Genomic DNA, 19,884 nt, shown 5'->3' with positions numbered 1-19,884 from the left:
ACAAAGCCCTCAGCTCCAGCTGTGACATGCTCTGCCAGGGTCAGAGGTCTAGGACCCAAAGCAGCAAGCCACTACTACCTCCTCTCAGTCATCCTGGGGACAGATGCCTGGCCTGGGTCACAAAATAAAAGGTGACTCCCTACTTTTAAAGTAAAGAATAGATAAACCAGCTTAAAGTTCTCTTCCCTGACTCTGTCTGTCTGCAGTGATGTCGGCATGGCAGTCACAGAGCAAGCTGGGTTAGATAAAAGGAAGAGGAAGGAATCCCAGCCTTCATGTTTACAGTCAGTACTCTCACAAAATTTGGGGAAATCTTCTCCCAGTGCAAAAAGTGTTTTTTCTGGTCCAGCCTGAAGTCTATTCATGTAGCAGCATTATCACCCAGGCAGTGACAGCTCACCCGGGTGGACTCCTATTGAAGACTAGGCCCAAAAGATTCCTGAAGATCATATCTTAGGCTTCCAAAAGATGCTTCCTCCCCAAGTTACTTATCCCACAAGCTGGATGCTGTACTCACTGGCAGAAAGGAATTTATTATTTCCAATCTGACTTATTCCTGGTTAGAATCTCTCACACTCCCTACATGTTATGGGTATGTGACCTGGGCGCTTGGTGGAAAAAGGCAGCTCTCCCTCCTTGCTCACCCAGCACACAGTTATCAGCCATCTATTGCTCTGTTCTTTAGCACATTTGCTAATATACTTTGGAAAGCTGCAGTTTCTGCCATTTTCTGATGTACCAGGTTATGGTTCTCATGCAGAGCAAGCATTTATCATCTCACATTTGACCAGGAAAGATACAGAGCTCAGTGAGGGAGCACGGTGCGAGGCTGAGCCTGGTGTAAATTAAGGAGCCAGTGCTTGAGAGCGCGGAGGCCACACCGTGTCGTCCCAGACCTCAGAGCCCCCCTGGGCTGGGACCAGTGGGCATTACAGCATTCACAGCCATGCATTAAGTGCCTTGAACTGGTTTGAAAGCTATTTCCCAACAGCCCCTTTCACACAAGCACAATACATCATTAGTAGAAACAGCCATCTTTTGGTTAGTATTAAGAAAGAAAAAAAAAAAGGTGTAAAAAAGTGCAGTTATGAAACTCTAGTAGGAAATGATTTTTCTTATAGCTACTTTCACTCTATGTCAGTTAAATAGAAGGAATAAAAAAAACCTCCTGAAACTATCAGGGCAACTGGATAAACAAAGTATATTTTCAATCTGACAAAACCCTGTGATACACAAAATTCCTCAACATGTTGGCCATATACCTACAATTTTAACAATAAATCAGGAACTTTCCTGTAAGCTAAGAATATTCAAGCTACGACAGCATAAAAATCTACATTTATATCCTCTGTGCTGCTTTGGTTATGAACGCCGTGAAATATTCAAATTGTTTCTCAAAACAGCATTCAAAACTAATTTCAGAACTGCTTTTGCCTGGCAGAAGAATGGGCTCCAGCCTCAACTAAGGTGGCTTCAGTGGGTTTTAGTGCAACAAGCAGCCCCTTTCCCAGCTGCAGGCAGAGCTCTGCGGCTCCTCGTCCCCATTACCTTCTCCTGCTCTGCGTGCAGCACTCTGGCCTGGGTGTTTTCATTTGTGGTTTGCAGTGAATGGTTCCTCTGCTCCATCAGCAAGTTACTTTGCTCCACGTACCTGTGAAGAGGGGAAGGCCACGTGAGCATTTACATAAATACATGACCTGGAGCAAACGGCGCCGATAGAAAAGGTGATATTTCAAAGCAGTTTTCTCCATGACAAGTCCCAGACAATTTTGCAGGATGCTCTGCCCTGAAGAGCCCGATCCCAGAAGGGTGGGATGGGTGTGCCTGGCCCAGCAGAGATTATATCAGTTCAGGTAACGCTTCACCTCTTTGCAACAAGTCTAATCATCCTATCACCCAGTTAAAGACTTTTGATACCCTGATATCCACTGGCCTTTGCCATTTCCTTTAAGAAGGGGAATAACTTGTTTAACTGCCTTGAACCCAGACCCAGCCATGGAACTAGGGACACCACATCCTCTACAATTTCTTCCACCTTACTAAAAAGCTAGCAAAAGTAAATTAACTCCCAGAAGCAGAGCAAGTGTGCTCAAACAAGGTTTGAGGGTTTTTTTAACACATTCAAGTAAACTGCCATTTTGGAGACATGCCCTGAGGGGGTGGGGAACCACACTTTTAATGCCTTGAAAAAAACAAACAGCAAACCACCTTACAATAGAATGTCTCTATGCTAAAGGGCACCTCTCCTGGTTATACCTAACCAAGCATAGGCTAGAAAGACTTGGCAGGTGCAGGGGGGCAGTTCTCTCCCACTCCTTACCTCTGATTCCGCTCGATCAACTCGCTGATCTTCTCGTTCTGCTCCTCAATCCGACTGCTCTTCTCAAATATCTCTTGCTTCAGCCTCTCATTCTCCTAAAGCACAGCCCAGCATGAGTATTTGTCTTACTCTAGACTTCCTTGCAGCAGCACCTAAGCCTTTGCTTGGTACAGATGCAGGACAGCAGTGAGACTGATCACCTTTGGGGGCCACTGAACAGGAAGGTGCCACTGCGCTCGGCAGGAGTCCTGGCACAGGACAGAGGGTGCCAAACCACATTCTAGAGAATGTTGTGTCTGGTTGACTTTGTCACCTACAAACCCCAAGATTATAAGGCTGCTGTCTAGAAAAACTACAAAGTATAAGACTAAGTGGTGAAAAACAGAAGGAGGTGGTTCCTGCAACTCAGTGCTTCAGCTGTGAAACTCAGGTCTGTGGGATGCTGGGGGTTAAGTCCATAATGGTTTAAGAAGTGGAATTTCTCTCACACGAACACCAAGGCCTATTAAATACCAATATATCAACTCTGGCACAGAAAGTACCCAGAACACAAACAGTTGAGAAAGCTTTTTTGGGGGGGGACAGGGGTGGAAATCATTGTCTATGTCATGCTCTTAACTAGAAAGTTGCTTTCGGCCATGCAGAAATAGAACACGTAGGGGGATGCACACTCAGGCCAAGCCAGTACAGCTGTCCTCGTTAGGAATAACACAGTGGGCTCCAGTTCCTTATGGAAGGAGTCAAACAAGACTGGCCATGCTCACCTGGATTATGCGTTGGATATTGCTCATGATCATGGAGGCTTCCATAGTAACAGAGGAGATACCAGGCAGCAGCGAGCTGTTAGCAGCGTTTTGTTTCTTCAACTCCTCCACCTGTAAGCACAAGGCATTTGTAAGTCAGGGGAAATGAGTTTATGGATGTAGGTAAGAGTCTGACATCTGCAAAGTTCTGCTTCACTCTGCCATCTGAGTAGCTGTAGGGTATATGCCTCTGTGTCACCTGCCACAACTCCTGAAGGGCAGTAAATGTCTCCAGACACAACACATCATACGAAAGTAAGAGTCAGCCACCCCTCCTAGTGCTGTCACTCCAGAGGGCTGTGCCACCACACAGCGAGACCTGGACAGGCTGGAACATTGGACAGAGAGGAACCTGATTAAATTCAACAAGGGCAAGTGCAGGGTGCTGCACCTGGGGAGGAATAACCTCCTGCACCAGGACAGGTTGGGGGTGACCTGCTGGAGAGCAGCTCTGAGGAAAAGGATCTACGAGTCCTGGTGGACAACACGATGACCATGAGCCAAGGCAGCCAATGGCATCCTGGGGGGCATCAGGAAGAATGTGAGCAGCAGGTGGAGGGAGGTCATCCTGCCCCTCTGCTCTGCCCTGGGGAGGCCCCATCTGGAGCACTGGGTCCAGTTCTGGGCTCCCCAGTTCAAGGAGGACAGGGAACTGCTGGAGAGGGGACAGCAGAGGCTACAAAGATGATGAGGGGCCTGAAGCATCTCCCTTACAAGGATACGCTGAAGGACTTGGGTCTTTTTAGTCTGGAGAAGACTGAGGGGGGATCTCATCAACACCTATAAACACCTACAGGGTGAGTGGTAGGAGGATGGGGCCAGTCTTTTTTCAGTGGTGCCCAGGGACAGGGCAAGAGGAAATGGGCACAAACTGGAACATGGGAAGTTCCACCTAAACATGAGGAGGAACTTCTTTGCTGTGAGGGTGGCAGAGCCCTGGCAGAGGCTGCCCAGGGAGGTGGGGGAGTCTCCTTCTCTGGAGACATTCAAACCCGCCTGGGCACGTGCCTGTGGGACATGCTCTGGGTGGCCCTGCACTGGCAGGGGGTTGGACTGGATGATCTCCAAAGATCCCTTCCAGCCCCACAGCATTCTGTAAGTCTGTGACAGCAGCCTCCCCCCAGCCTCATCTCAGCTTGCTCACAGTAGCTGAATTACTACCACTACAAGTTCTGGTAATACTGGAATTTTCCCTAAGTTTACGCATCAGGTATAAATGTAATGCTGGCATTTAAGTAGAGCCAGCTCCTCAGACCACATCTGGAGAGCAAAAAGCAGTAGTGTTGTTAGCAAGCTTGTCCATGCCATACATTACCTTGGCAGCCAGATGATCCATTTTATCTACTACTTTGCTAACAGCCATTCGGATTTCGGTGTTGTGCTGCCGAGCTTCCGTCATCAGAAAGGACGTAACATCCCCAGGTGCTTGAATGGAAAGAAGAGAGATCTACAGTCACAGGGGGAAAATGCCTGCACAGACACAGCAAAAGTGGTTTGAAGCCTGCCAGACAGGACAGCCATCTCTTCCCAGAAATAGATGGTATTTGGTAACGGTATCTGGAAAACTAATAACAGAGGTATTTTCCAAATAACATGAATAGGCAGGTTTATGACTACACGAAATTCTTGGGCCACGTGACAGCACTCGGGTCAACAAGAGGGAAGTGCCCAGAGCAAAAGAACAGTACACGAAGAGGTACAAACAACAGGAATGAAGGCTGGCTCCTGAAATTTTGAACTGAAAAACTGCACTCCAAGAAATGTTCAGCTACGCTCAAGTCTTCACCAACACAGGGATCACCTAAATGGTTCTTTAATTGCCTTCAGTCCTTCTTAGGCTGCACCTTATTTTGGGGTTATATCCTCCCACTTAGTGAAGGCTTAGTATGTACACTCAAAGGTACTTAGTATGTACACTCAAATTCTTTTCCTGGCTGGTGGGACAACTGTGTACTGTTACAGTTAGATTTGTAAATGGAAGCACCAGCTATGAAATACCTTTAGTAACACACAGCTTTGGGAAAATACCTAGAAATTCCCCCCCTTCCACAGTGCTTGAATTTCCTTGACGTAAGAAAAAGATGGATATTTATTAGGAAATGTCTGCCCCTATTTGGTATCCAAAAATAAGAATCTGGGAAACAGCACAGCATTACAGACAGGTGAACATGCTACCATTGCTGCTTAAACCAGCATTATAAACACTTCACTGCAGGTATTGCAGCCTTCTGAAAAGCATGTACTTTTTAAAATGTACCTTGGTAAGGTGTGGGATACATCTGTCCTACAGGCTGGAGCTGAGAAGCAGACGCAGCAGTTTGGGGGTAAGCAAATGCCATGCCTGGATACGCCTTGCGGAACAAATTCAACAGATTAGAATGGGTTTTGATATTTCTCCCCACTCACACTTAAGTGGTTTTCATGTTTTTTAAGCCCCAGAGCAATGACGATATTTGGGAAAAAAAAAACAAACAACCCACCAACCAAATAGAATTAGGGAGCAGGAAGTCAAATTACACAACAGTCATAGTAAAGGGAAAAAACCAAAGCCACTCTTCTTTCAAGGCTTAGATACGCGTTCAAGTTACCACAGCTTAATAAGTACCTTCTTTCCTGAAGTTTAAGCAAAAGCACGTTCCCCCTCATTTATGAGAGGCAAAGATCAGATGTGAACCACTCACTGCATCTTACTGGGTGTGCAGCAATCTGAAGTCACACTAAGTTGAGCACAAGGCTATTCCTAGGAAAGGCTCAAAACACACAACCCAACCAACTGGATTGTGGCTTTACTGCTCGGTGCTTATCAGAAGCAGCTACGCAGCCTGAAGAGTGTGTTAAATGCTGGGAGTACCTTACTCACTGCAATTTACTCTCTCAGGCAAGGTAAAAAAAAAAAAATTACAATACAACTTGTGTCAAGTTTCTAGAAGAATTCGGGATATCGGGGTCAGACTTTCAAAACAATAAATCCAAATCGCTGTCAGATTTAAACTTCACTTTAATGACTAGTTTCTATTTCATCAAACTGAAAAGCCTATCTTTTTTCATCTTGTTACTCGCCACAACTTCCTCATTCTCAATACAAGGAAAATGCGAAGCCAAAACAATGCACCAGGGTTTTTTTTTATGTTGGGTTTTTTTTGTGGATTTTTTTTTTTTTTATACATAGTGTTTGTTTTTATTACAAAATATTTTCTTCTTCTGCCTGGACCCTTTAAAAACAAACAGCACTTCTATGTGGCACAAGCCACTGATTTCCAAACCCTCCACATCACTGGTTAAGTAAAAATAACTACAGGAACCATAAGATAATAAGCTTGGGTTTAGAATTCACAGAAGTGTCTGTATGATAGCTTTGTACTCGGTTGTCACTACCTGATGTGACAAATAAATGGTGTGTTAAGCCCCCAGTTCCCCTGTTAGCAGGCAGATTGCTTCACTTTACAGCAGCCCCACAAGCCTTTTAAAAGGATTATTCTTTTGCCAGATGAAAAACCACGACCCACAAACCCCTTCAGTGTGCAAATGAGCTCTCACAGGAAAACAAGAAAAACTTAAACTAAAGGGCTTTTGTTTTCACCTGCTCTACAAGTACTTGGAAGTTTTTATCTTATCCACTACGAAAGCAGATACTAAACAAAGTCTGGTTAATTCTTAGTTCCATTGTAAAAAGCCACCAGCAGGCAGAAAAGTAGCCTTTTTGATTAAATTTTAAGAGGCATTTGTTTCCAAACCTGAGAATGCCAAAGAAGAGTCAGAAGCAGCAGCCTGGGATTCTCACCCTTACACGCTGCTATAGAATTCCTGCTCCCAGCAAAGAAGATGACAGTAAGATTTCTGAGGAAGGACAGAAGTGCCAATATTCTTGATTTCGTTTTGGTACCTGAAAGCCCTGTGTCCCTCCAGGCAGAGCTGAATGGGGCTGGATGGTCGCAGGTATCAAAGCAGCTGAAGATACCGGGGGTGTAGAGCCAGATGCTTGAGGTACTGAAAGGGAAGAAAGAAATTCAGCGTGCCACAAAGTCGCTAGAAATAATTTAACTCACTCAGCATGAAACACAAAATTATTTAACACCAGCCTGTCTGCAGCCTTGTGAAAACTAAATCCAGTCAACCAAGTGATAAAAGGTCAAGAAAAGCGTCATCTTTCACAGAAATTTCACTTCTAGCTACACTTAGACAACCTCTTTCACTCCAACAAAGGTGGCTCTGAAGTTTCCTGACACAAGACATTACTCAGACCGACTCTACCGACTGCTCAGCTGAGCAGCAGCTGACCCCATGGTTCCATCATGGGAATACAGGCAAAGCCCACTCCAGAGCTGCCCTGGAGTGCTCTGATGCCCTTCGCTATTATTTCCATCATTTTCAAACAAAAAAAAATTCTGCTTGCTGGGAAAGGGTTTGTAACAGGTCCGTTTACAAATCTCATGTCCTAGAAGTCTCAGTGCTACCCAGCACACAGAATGACAGAGCAGCTCCCACACTGCAGCTGCTCCTCCTCAAGCAATAACGTGAACACAGGATCATGATGAATCTACTCCAAGGAATTCCATCTTGTGCTTTATGAATGAATCTACCTTTGGATCAACAAGGTTATTAGAAGTATCTACCAGGTCCTGTGGCAGCTCCCAAAAGGCACCCTCTATTCACACCGCCCTTGTACTTGAAACCTGCGAGGAGGTGACATTTCTCTGCACCAGCCCCAGCCTGACCAGCACACTACCTTGTGTGGACACTGTGGGCAGCACGGCGTGAGCTGGCTGTGATGGTCTCACTGAAGATGAAGCCACAGGTTGCGCCGTCCCTCTCAGCGTATTTGGATCCTAAAAAACATTTCTGCATGTTACAAAAGAACGAGCAAACACTTTGACCCCAAGGTCACTTGAGGCTGGGTGTTACCCAATTAACCCAACTGAACTACACCAAACAGTGGAATCATTAAAGCCTTTTGCCACGGAAATAGCGAACAAAGGGAGAGCTATTGTTATGGGCTCCTTTCTGTGGAATTCATGCTGAGGAAAAGGCATCAGCCAACACTTATGGGACTGGTGATGTACCTCAATTTCCGAGTCACTGGAGTCGAGCTGGCTCCCCGCTGTCCCGGCCAGGAAAGGCAGCATGGGCTGTCCCATCTTGGCCATCCGAGAGATGAGCTTCGCCTTTGCCACGTCTGGATTCTAGAAGAAACCTTTGCAGTTACTCCTTGTCTCTCAGCCCAGGCTTTTCAGACATTGCAGAGACATTTATCAGGATTAGACTCTTCTAAGTCACTTAATTATTCTGGTTCTTCCAATTTTTCAGTGACCGAAAAAATGATTTTCAGGCACACAAGGTAACACCATTGATTTGTAAATCTGGCTTGATTTATATACTCTCCTTCTGAAATGACATTGCTGTCATTGCATAGGAAGATCTATCCCTGCACAAAACACAGCAACAAGAAGATTAACAATTAATCTTTCAGTGACCGAAAAAATGATTTTCAGGCACACAAGGTAACACCATTGATTTGTAAATCTGGCTTGATTTATATACTCTCCTTCTGAAATGACATTGCTGTCATTGCATAGGAAGATCTATCCCTGCACAAAACACAGCAACAAGAAGATTAACAATGTGTTAATTGAGGAAGCTCTTTAGAAGCTTCTTCTGTCCTGAGGCACATGCTAGAAGTCGTCTTCTCAGGTAGGTGTATAAACTTACACTGAATGGCCCAATTATTCTTTGTGATCCATTTTAAATTTCTCCATTTATCCAAGAAGACAATTAGCCATGTGAGTACCCACATGGTCCAGGTAACTGTACATTTAAGAGCAGGAACTGAGACTGAGGTTCCTCACATTCTACTAATCCCTTCAAAAGCACGGCCCTGACCTGCTGTTGATAAGGTGAACGTTTCAGAGTGTCTCAGTGGTGTGATGTTCACTTTATCTTCAGCACCACTGAACGCAGAGGTGAAACCAACCAACCTTCCCTACTTCAGGCTTCCAATTCATCAGGAAAAAAACTCAACAGCACTTACTGCTAGTTGTTCACTGATGGAGTTTGACTTGGCCCGAACAGCCGGTTCCCTGAAAAGCCAAAGGGGTGCACATTGATATTGGAGACAACACAGATGAAATTCAGCATCCAACACTCTGCATTTCCAAATACTGTCAAACACACCTCCCTCTGAGGAACACCATTTTCTTGTATTGTGACCATTTCTTTTAGCTGACTTTTGGAAGATTCTTTACAATAGTATCTGTAGATTTTGAACATCATTACGAGCAAGTTCCATGGCTGTAGAACAGCTGACTACAGCAAAATGATGTTGATTGACCCTGTTCTGGTACAATTTTAACCAAGTCCAATAACAAACCTCTTACGGCAACAGAACTAGCACTTATACTTGAACTCCTCAGAAAGGATGACTGACCCAGTGAGTTAATTTAAGAAACAAATAACAGTGTAAAATTTGCAATTAAGCAAATTGGCCATTACCCAAGACCAACTTATGACTATGCTGCCGCCTGAGATGAGAGCAGTTGTATCAGCACCCATGCAGGTAAATCACGCCTGTCTGGAGAGGAATGACTTCTTTCATTTGTGCTCATCTCTATTTCTTTAAAACTGCAAGTCAGCATTCAAGCAGACAATTTCCTGCAGTTCTTGCTAGCGAGCATTTCTCTGCCACACCTGTGGGACAGAGGTCCTACATTTGCCAAACAGAATCACAGAATCTTCTAGGTTGGAAGGGACCTTAAAGATCATCTTGTCCAACCGTCAACCTGACTGAGAAAAATAAGACCCCCACACAACAAACAAGGAGCATCATCACTAAACCAGACCTCCCAGCACTACATCAACCCGTCTTTTGAACACCTCCAGGGATGGTGCCTCAACCACCTCCCTGGGCAGCCCAGTCCAATGCCTGAGAACCCTTTCAGTGACAAAATGTTTCCTAATATCCAGCCTGAACCTCCCCTGGCGCAACTTGAGGCCATTTCCTCTTGTCCTGTCACCTGTGACTTGAGAGAAGAGACCGACCCCCATCTCTCTACACCCTCCTTTCAGGGAGTTGTAGAGAGCAATAAGGTCTCCCCTCAGCCTCCTCTTCTCCAGGCTGAACACCCCCAGCTCCCTCAGCCTCTCCTCATAAGACTTATTCTCCAGACCCCTCCCCAGCTTTGTCGCCCTTCTCTGGACCCGCTCCAGCACCTCCATGTCTTTTTTATGGTAGGGGGCCCAAAACTGGACACAGTACTCAAGGGGAGGCCTCACCAGTGCCGAGTACAGGGGGACAATCACCTCTCGGGCCCTACTCCCCACGCTGTTCCTGATACAGGCCAGGATGCTGGTGGCTTTCTTGGCCCCCTGGGCACACTGCTGGCTCCTGTTCAGCGATGTGGGAATGCAGCACTGTGTCAGATGTTAGTGAGCATTCCCATCTTCCCATAGAGAAATGTGTTTTAACTGTGCTGCTCCTCACCCGGGCTTTGGAGGTATCGTAGATGGAGGCAAGAAACCAGTGTCTGCAGAGAAGCCGTCGGAATTGGGCACTGGAGAAGGTGCAGCAGAATCTCTTGAACTCAGGCTCTGTCCATCCGAAGCAGAGCATTCCTTCACCAGCTTCACCTTAAAAAGCATGGAATAAAACAGATGTTTTTCTGGGTTCCCAAAAAAGTTTTCAGCAATTTGTTACTTTTGATGTCTGCTCCTTTAACAAGCTCATGTGCTTCAAGTAAAAGCACAGAACTGATTCAGAACTGGAGAAGCTGAGTCTTCATATCCTGTTAGTCCTCATTAAGAGCATTTTTTTTCTCAAGTGACTCACAAATAAGACAATGCAAAGATCCCAAGACAGTTAGAACAGACATGTCTTAGTAAACAGCCTAGAGGGATTTTAGGGGTTTAGGAGTTTGTGTTTGTTTGGTTTTTTTTTTAAATTAAAGATCTTCCTGAGGTATGTGGTTTATAACAGTTTCTGCGCTGTAGTTCTCAAGCCAACAGCAGCTCCTCACCCCGCAGACAGACGCTGCCACCCAGCAGGTACAAAGCAGATGTGAAACAAACTCTTGGCAGGAGACACTCACCCGTCTCACCTCCACCTCGAACACCAACGTGGAGTCTGGAGGGACACGGCCAGCCACCCCCTGGGCCCCATAGGCCCACGCTGGAGGAATAATGAGGTACCTTCGTCCTCCTTTCTTCATCCCCATCATTCCTTCTTCCCAGCCCTTTGGTTTCCAGAGACGTAACAAAAGAGAAAGTGAACAGTTTGATCACCAACTTCAGACTTTCTTTTAATTACACTGATTAAGACTGCTTCAGGCAGAAGATTCCAGAACACAGAGAGAGATTCTTGTAGAATCCTATTCATTCTGAGTCTGCGGCACTAAACCTTTGTCTTACAGAGAGTCATAATGGCCAATTATAAATTGCAACATTAGTTTGAGAATAAAGATGCAGCTCCCAACACGTTGATAACGAAATCAAACAGATACAGCAATCTCTAGCCTGAAGGCTGGAGGCTTCCAGGTCTCCATATGGTTCCAGAAACCTGGTTAAAGTCTTAAATATCAGAAGTTAAGCAGCTCTCACAGATCACACTGATTTCCTGGAGAAAGGAATTGCATGCTATGCTGTGTGCTCAAATTCTGCAGTTGTGTGCAGCTTGCAGGGCACACAGTGGTGACCTCTCTCCACATTCTGGGAAAGGATGAACTCCATGTCATTGAGAGATCATTTCTGAGTTACTATGGTCAGATTTACAAAGCACCCACAGAAAATGGTTGTACCAAAGGAGATTTAGAAATTAGAGCAGTGCAAACTGTCAAATGGATGCCGCGATTTCACAGGATGACCACTTCATCCAGGCAACATTAATAAGATACACGTGAAAAACCCACAAAGTAGAAAATTAGTGTAACTTCAGTAAAGAATAACTTGTAACAGGTCATATATGAATTACTTGGGTAATGTAAGTGGCCTGAACACAAGCATCTCCAATTCACAACCTGATTTTATGGAATAACATAAGGGAGCACCACACCACCTGGACTGAAAAATTACTACAATCAAAACCCTCATGAACGAACTTAGTAAAACCACTCTTGGCAGCATCTTTACTAGACCATCCTAAAACTTGTCCTTTGTCTTCACCCTCTCATGCCCTTCTCCCAGCTGTTGTACCAGAGCTATCGCCTGCTCTGCTTCTGAGGCACATTGAGGGGGAAGGAATCTGAAGTTCTTCTCAAATTGAAATCCTCCCTTAGAAATGGCATTCCCCAAGGACAAGACAATGGCTTAAGTGACAAAAAAACCCCCAAACCCCAGCTCTTGAAAACAGGAAGCTTTTCTTTTATCAAACAAGACCCTTTCTAACTCTGCCATTGACAAGGAGCCTTGGTATATTGTGCAAATTAAGAAAATAGAGTTTGAACAAGTCACTGTTACAGTGTTTCCTACCAAGTGAAACATGTAACAGAACTATCATATATGAATCCTGAACAAAACCTTAATTCAAACTCGGAGACTTCAATTATTACAATGAAAGTGCCAGAAGTTCTACCTTGATGACCTTCCCAGATCCCAGCTTCAGCCGCAACAGCTTGTCCTTGTTCACATTTGAGTCAAACACCTAGAGAGTTGAACAAAAACCACAGAATACATGAATTTCCCAACAGTTTCAGAATTCCGCACGCTACTTTACGTATTCCATGAACTCTTACAATCTCTTATGTGCTATTTCCCATTCTGCTACTTCCAAAATTAACTCTCCACAGACATAAGACAGAGCGTGGCCAGAGCTTCTAGCCCATTGCACAGTACAATTTCTTGAACTGGATGAGAGCTGGAGACTTTAAAACTGCTTTGAGCTTGACGGTCAGGACAAGACTGGACCAAGTAAAACACTACACAACAGGCTTATCTCAAACAGCAAACAACTGTCTAGAAGTTTTGTACATTAAACTAAGACATATGCAGCTGAACAACTCTTTCAGGAGATTACAAGTAAGCTCTGCTACGTGCCAGTGGTACGTAGAGAGAAGCATGCCAGGCAGACTAAGAAAAACAAAAAAATCCCCTAGATATGAAAACCCAAAAGCCCTTTTTTTATAGCAAAGAGATTCAACTGCAGATGGATGCGAATGCAAAACTCTTTGCCATGAATTTCACTAATAGTAAAACCAGAAGTGTTTTAAAGGTAATGCTTTGAAACATCAAAGCATTTCTTCTGTTTATTAGCAACCTGGATTGGACACAGCTGCAAGAGGATGTAAAAGCAATCCTGTTCTGTTAATATCTGGAGATGTGCTTTGTGTCAGACAAGGCTCTTCTTATCCCTCAAGCCGTTTCCAAAGGAGCACAGTTCCTTCTACCCCTTCATTGTCCCTTGTCACCATTTTCATTAACACTAACATGTGTGAGTGCCTATGAATGCTTAAAGCATCTTAATCTCCTCCTGAACAGTATGGAATCCCTTATTATTCTACAGATAACACATATGGCCTCACGTAGGGTGCCCTAAGTGACTGAAAAACCACCTTTAACACCACCAGTACTGTGCTAGATGCAGCAGATTCTTTCCAGGGATCATCACACTCACTCAGGATTAGGAGAAATGTCCTTACCTGTCCAAGCCCGTTGTTCTGGAAGAGCCAACCCGTGTAGGCAACTTCCAGAGAGTCTCCTGCTTCTACTCCCTGCCCTTCTCCAAGGAGGAGATCCTGGCAGAGGACCGAGTCGAGCCCTGGGGAGCTGTTGCATTTGGCGATGCAGACCTGTGGAAGGGAAGTTTGTCAACATCCCTGGCCACGAAGAGAGCGGCAAGTTCCACTATCACTCGTTACCAATCTGATCCATTTCTTACTGTTCTGACCAAGCCCAGGTTACAGACACACTTAAGAGGCATTCCGTGTTCCCTTGTGCCAGAGCCATTGGTCTTACAGCACTTGAGAATCTTGATTAGAAATCCCATGGGAAGTAACAGGCTCCCTGCCTCTGAGACCCGTGGCTGATAAACAGAACTCAGCCAGGCTCATCACGGATCTGCCTCAATCGGTGACGCAGACACTCAAAGCTGAACTTCAATAAAAAAAGCTTTTACAGCCCTTCAGCAATAAGGTGCTCTCAGAGATACGTCCTGATTTGCCCGTTGTTCCAAACGGGCCAGCAAGTCACACCTCACACAAACGGAGTAAGCAGTTACCTGTTTACTGAAATCCATCGCTGCCTTTTCTGATTCAAACATGATGGACCAGTTTTGTCTCTGATCATCATAGAAGGTACTGTAATTGTTGGGTTGAACCTGTGGGAAAGGAAATCAGTCCTGTGTTATACATGAACAGATGTTTTCAACTAAAATAAAAAGAAATTCCACATCCAAAAGAAACTTTAAGAGGTACTGAAATTAAGCGGAGGCAGAACCCCGCTGTATGACCACCCCCGGTCAGAACACACAAATTAGCTTTGATTTATTGCTCGTTATAATAACTCAAACACTTCAGCAAATAGATGTAGCATCTTCATAGATGCTGCAGCTTTAACAAGGTGGTGAAAGCTTTCACAAGGTTCTTTGAGGCTCGGTTATATAAAATACACTGAGATTTTTAAGTGCAAGTAATCTCCTTTTCATAAGCGTTGATTCTATTCAGACTTCCAGAACTGATTGGAGGAGTCACTCTTTCCTCACTTCTAAAAATCCATGTCATTGCTAGCTGAGTACATAACCCATTAATCTTTCAAAACGTGCTTATAAAGCTGAAGAGCAAATTAGCATCCTGACCAGAAATTTGGACTGAAATTCTATTTCAGAGTAGAATCTCCATCTATCTAATCAAGAAATTTTATGTCAAACTATGACAAACTAAGAGCACAAGCCAACACACCGATTTTCTGGAAAACTGACAGAAACCAGAACTTCCTGAGAGATCCCATTTTAGGGCTTACAATGCTCCAAATTGTTCTTATCAGCAAGAAAATGCTGAGTGTCAAATTTCTGAGAGAAAACACTTCCTCGCTATCATTTCCTTCTGCTTGCTCAGCCCTGTTCTCTCAGGCACTTCACTACAAACTCTAAGCAAGAGGAATTTTGTTCTGTTTTTATCCATTGTAGGACTGCAAAACTCAAAATATCTCCTCTGAGATCTAGAAGTGATAATACACCTCCTACAGCATATGCACCTGCACACTGAAATCTACCAATGAAGTGCTCTGCAAAGGCAGATGCAACAGTCTCTTGTGCAACACGTGAGGAGGAGGAGCAGAACGGTCACTGTGACATCTCCTGCTGTGCCAGGCACATGTTTGATCTCAAAGGCTATCATCAAAGACTTACGAAAGCATTTTAGAGTCAACTCCCTGGTTGCTGTGAACGACACAGATCACGGGATGCTTTCCTAATCCAGACTCTTACCGTGAGCACGAAGCCCGGATGGATCCTTGCAGTTGCGATCTGCTGCTGCTGACTGATGTAAAGGAGGATCCTGTACTGGATTCCACAAGGAATTGGCCAGAGAAGAAAAACAAACAGCAGAAACTCAAAACTTCTTCAATTCTAATGTGCTTTGGTAAATTCTGAGCCTAAGGCTACAGTATTTATTGGCCAAACACACCTTGCAGCAACATTTTTCACAGCAAAAATACTTAACACTGTATTTTATACACCAATTAAAACCCCTCGAAAATATGCAAGCTTTATTTAGCTACAGGAACCAAGCAATTCAAACTAATTATTTTGCAATAAGCAAGATGCTTTACCTCATTCCACATTTTTCACATTTACTGCATAAAAAGATGGTGCACTAACCCTTGAATACATAGAACTCATGGTATACAGGCAAAACCAATGTGAGATTGACTAATAATAAGTTGGAGGGAACTTTCCAAGTACTAAACAATGCAGATATAACGTTATATTGACATATTCAGCTCTACTAGACATGACCTGGTGAGGAAAAGTGCTTTTCTAATGGCTCCTTCCCTCCGCACAGCCGTGCAGAGCTGGGATTGAGCCACCAGCCCCAGGTGCAGTATCTGAGCTTCCTCTGCCAGCCCCGTCCGTCCCAGCTCCCCCACAAACTCCACTCCTGAACACCTCTCACAGCAGGGACTCAGGAATTTGTTTACTAAACTGCTATTTTATTTGTTCTTGCCAAAGCAGAAGCTTAGTGAGACAACGCGGATTAGAGACTGGGGGATAGGAACACCATAAATACCAACATCAAGGACAGATCAGAGCACTCAAAATATGTTTTTAAACACACTGATTTACTGAACGCTCCAGTGGAAGGATTGGAGAGGAGAGATATTTTTGATACCAAAATAACAAAACTTAAGCAAAGCATCTCTGTACTATTGGACAAAATTTTGCTTTATGTTCATTTCTACATGCACAGATTTGTGATCCAGTTGTCAAAAACATTCTGAATAAAGATCAAAATCACTTCCAGATACATTAGAAACTTCCAGGCACAAGTTGTAAGAGATTTCAGGCACAAGCTGTAAGAGATCTCCCAAACTTGTGGACAGCAGGAAGGGAAGATATCGCCAAGATAAGCCATAAGCAAACCCAGGAGGGCAGGAAGAGCGCAAGCACCAGCAGAACTAAGACCCCCAGCAGCAAAAGCAAAGGCATTCTGGTGAGCTCAGAGAAACACTGCCTCATACCAGTGCGCTCCGGGCACGAAAACGTGACGGTAGTGAAGTGTTTCTCACCTCTTTAGTAGCATGGTTCCCCACCACAGCTGCTCCATACTTGCCTTGCTTCAAGTACTGCCCGTTTGTACTGGAAGACAAGCGAGACATTCAGCTGCAGAACCATCCCTGCCTCAGGTTTCTCTCTACTGTTGCTGAGTTTTTCCTCTTTATGATTCAGGGCCCTTTCCTCCTGACTATTCATGTTAGGCAACCTTTCTCAGCTTAAAGAAACCACAGCTGTCTTGCTCACTCACAGATCACAGAAGCACACACTATGCAGTTTGAGTTGAAAACTACTCTTTTCATAGATCCAATTTTCACAGACCAAATCCATAGATGGGTTTTTATGTGATGGCAGTGTCAAACGGACAGAGAGTTTTACTGCTGTTACTCGGGCCTCAGTTCATTGTGAGGAAGCCCATGAGACATAAACATCTGACAGAGCTGCCTGGAAAAAGTGCAAATGTCAGGCCAGGGCCCCAGGATGCAGTTCCCTGTAACAGCCAAATCCAGAACTTGCTATTTATTTGACAACTGCATAAACTCAAACTGCAGCACAATAACCAAAACTTTATTTAAGTAGATACTTGCATGACTTGCAGCATTTGTTCCAAGCAGACACGTGTCTATAAAGCAATGGTCTCTTCCCACTCATCCAAAAATATCTTCCCTTTGCAATTAGTTATTAAGCTCCCAGAGATGCCAACTCTCAAGGTAACGCAGGAAACCATCATTGCACTTACTATCGATAAGCGTGAACCGCGGTGGCCACAAACACCGATGGTGCCCCTGAAGCTGCCGGGGCCACAGGAGCCTTCTGGGCTGCCTGACCTGCTGGAGAATGAAAAGCAGGAATTACCTCTCAGTGACACACAACTGCCACGGCCAGCAACAACGCCACCACACATCCCTTCCCCCAAGGAAAAAATAACTCCAGCAGAGGGTTACAACGCAAAAGGTGATACTGCAAAGTCACTAAAGGATTCTAGAGCAACCAGGTGCAGAGCAGGTACTAATGGAAGAGAATATCATTAAGAATATCATTAAAGGAGGCTGAGGGGAGACCTTCTCGCTCTCTCCAACTCCCTGAAAGGAGGGTGTATCCAGGGGGGGTCGGTCTCTTCTCCCAAGGAACAAGCGATGGGACAAGAGGAAACAGCCTCAAGTTGCACCAGGGGAGGTTCAGATTGGGTATCAGGAAAAATGTTTACACTGAAAGGGTTATGAAGCCTTGGAATGGGCTGCCCAGGGAAGGGGTTGAGGCCCCATCCCTGGAGGGATTTAAAAGACGGGTTGACATGGTGCTTAGAGACACGGGTTAGTGATGGGTTTTATCAGAGTTAGGTTGATGGTCGGACTTGATGGTCTTAAAGGTCCCTTCCAACCTAGTCAGTTCTACGATTCTACTATCATTAAAGAAAAGCTAAGCGAGTTATTTGCACTGCTGCTCTTCACAAAGGCCCTCATTCTCCCAGCAAGACACGTGCTGCACAGTTTCTCTCCCCTCCTCAAGCCCAGTTTCTCACCAGCTGCCGTTTGACCCTTCTTAGGCTGCTTTGGGGCCGTGTACTGGAAGAATTCATTTCCCTGGCTTGAGACCGTTTGATCCAGACCAAAGAGAGAGGCCAACCTGGCACTAGAAAAAGAAACAAATTAATTCACCTTATTTAACATGGGCTTTATAGATAAGGAACACCATTAATTATAAGTTATAACGTGGTTACCATCACTTTAGAGATAAGCAAAGGGATGGACGTTAAGCAGCTCTAGACTAAGCAGCCACTTAATTTTGAATAAGCAGAACTTTTAGACGAAGAGGCCGGGTTAAGTAGCATGACTGTGTTTCATTTCCTCAAAAGCTACTGCAAGGAACAAACAAGGGCGAAAGCTACACCAAAAAGGAAGTTACTTTAAAGCAATGGCTCAGACTACCCTCATACGGAATAGCTGATCGTTACAATATTGCAAAAAAAAACCCAAAACCGACATGGTAACAGAGAAGCCACCATTCAGCACCAGGGCTTTTCTTCATGAGATGTCTCCCGTTAAGTTTTATGCTCTTTGGTCGAAGGGCAGAAGGTTTAACGCTGCAGACAAGCAGTTTTACTGCTTTAAGCCCATTTAAGCTCCCCTACCCCTGGTACCACAGGACGAGCGAACAATTCAAACCACAGAGCAGAGTCCACAAAGGACAACACCACTGACAGTGCATCGGCAGCATTTTACATGAGATGCTTTAAAAAAATAATCATTTACTAAAGAGAAGAGAGGACCAGTTTGTGAGAGGGGCAGAAGAGCAGTTCCGTGGAGAGGGCGAGGAGGGAGCAGAGGGATCCGCTGGGGCCCAGGAACCTTCAGGTGGCACCAAGTCACAGTGTGTGAAGAGCTGAAGGTGCCACATGTCAAAATGACACCAAGAAAAGCTGAAAAGTGCTGAACCCGCTTGAAGCGGCCGTTCTTGTTTAACAATCCCTCAACCTGGCCTTTTCAGGACTTTCCATTATACCCTTATTTAAGTGAAAACGCCCCATTTCCCCACCACACGCCCCGAGCAGCCGCCCCCATCCCCTTCTGGAAGGGGCTCAGGGAGAAGGGCCCCTCAGGCGGCGGGCTCGGCCCCGGAGCCCCCTCCCCACCGCCGGGCCCCCCGAAGGGCCTGTTCCGGACACCGGGCTGCCCCTCCGCCCCCACCGGAGCTGAACCCCGTCACGGGAGGGCGGCGGCCCGACCCCGCCGGGCGGTTCTGCCCGACCAGAGAAGCCCCCGGGGAGCGGGGAGGGCCCCGCAGGCCGTGATCCCCGCTCAAACCCGGCCAGCCTGGGCCGCCGGGCCCTCACGGCGGCGGGGAAGGGAAGGGGTGGCCCCGCCGGCCGCTCACCCGCTGGCGGGGGACAGGAAGTCGGCGTCGTCCTCCTCCGCCGCCCCGAACATCATCACGGACCGGCCGCCGCCGCCGCCGCCGCCCTCCCGCGATGTCGTAAAACGCGTTGCCCGGCAGCGCCGCGCTTTCCGGCAGCGGCGGGACGGGAGCGGCGCGGGGAGGGGAGGGGGAAAAGGAAGGGAGGCCGCGCGGGG

The 19,884-nt window shown here is 45.7% G+C and overlaps 1 protein-coding gene across 2 annotated transcripts in view; it reads right to left on the bottom strand.

The window, feature by feature from the left end:
* FKBP15 (FK506 binding protein 15) overlaps positions 1 to 19,824 on the bottom strand; it is a 31,678-nt gene extending 11,854 nt beyond the window's left edge. The window contains exons 1-19 of one of the 2 annotated variants that reach the window (XM_014952335.1): positions 19,688 to 19,824; positions 18,336 to 18,445; positions 17,553 to 17,643; positions 16,828 to 16,897; positions 15,527 to 15,601; positions 14,321 to 14,419; positions 13,743 to 13,892; positions 12,680 to 12,748; positions 11,202 to 11,345; positions 10,598 to 10,743; positions 9,149 to 9,197; positions 8,184 to 8,303; positions 7,850 to 7,949; positions 7,007 to 7,110; positions 5,381 to 5,474; positions 4,439 to 4,548; positions 3,085 to 3,195; positions 2,321 to 2,415; positions 1,549 to 1,651 (exon numbers count right to left, since the gene is read on the bottom strand). In XM_014952335.1, the coding sequence (XP_014807821.1) occupies positions 1,549 to 1,651; positions 2,321 to 2,415; positions 3,085 to 3,195; positions 4,439 to 4,548; positions 5,381 to 5,474; positions 7,007 to 7,110; positions 7,850 to 7,949; positions 8,184 to 8,303; positions 9,149 to 9,197; positions 10,598 to 10,743; positions 11,202 to 11,345; positions 12,680 to 12,748; positions 13,743 to 13,892; positions 14,321 to 14,419; positions 15,527 to 15,601; positions 16,828 to 16,897; positions 17,553 to 17,643; positions 18,336 to 18,445; positions 19,688 to 19,743 (1,896 nt within the window). In that variant the 5' untranslated portion in view covers positions 19,744 to 19,824. The remainder of the gene's footprint in view (positions 1 to 1,548; positions 1,652 to 2,320; positions 2,416 to 3,084; positions 3,196 to 4,438; positions 4,549 to 5,380; positions 5,475 to 7,006; positions 7,111 to 7,849; positions 7,950 to 8,183; positions 8,304 to 9,148; positions 9,198 to 10,597; positions 10,744 to 11,201; positions 11,346 to 12,679; positions 12,749 to 13,742; positions 13,893 to 14,320; positions 14,420 to 15,526; positions 15,602 to 16,827; positions 16,898 to 17,552; positions 17,644 to 18,335; positions 18,446 to 19,687) is intronic. The other variant, XM_014952336.1, reaches the window with a different exon arrangement.
* Positions 19,825 to 19,884: the final 60 nt, after the last annotated feature.

Source organism: Calidris pugnax, unplaced genomic scaffold, assembly GCF_001431845.1.
Source record: "Calidris pugnax isolate Ruff unplaced genomic scaffold, ASM143184v1 scaffold135, whole genome shotgun sequence".
NCBI lineage: Eukaryota > Metazoa > Chordata > Aves > Charadriiformes > Scolopacidae > Calidris > Calidris pugnax.
Note: the sequence above shows the minus strand (reverse complement) of the source record. Positions and strands in the feature narration are given on the sequence as shown.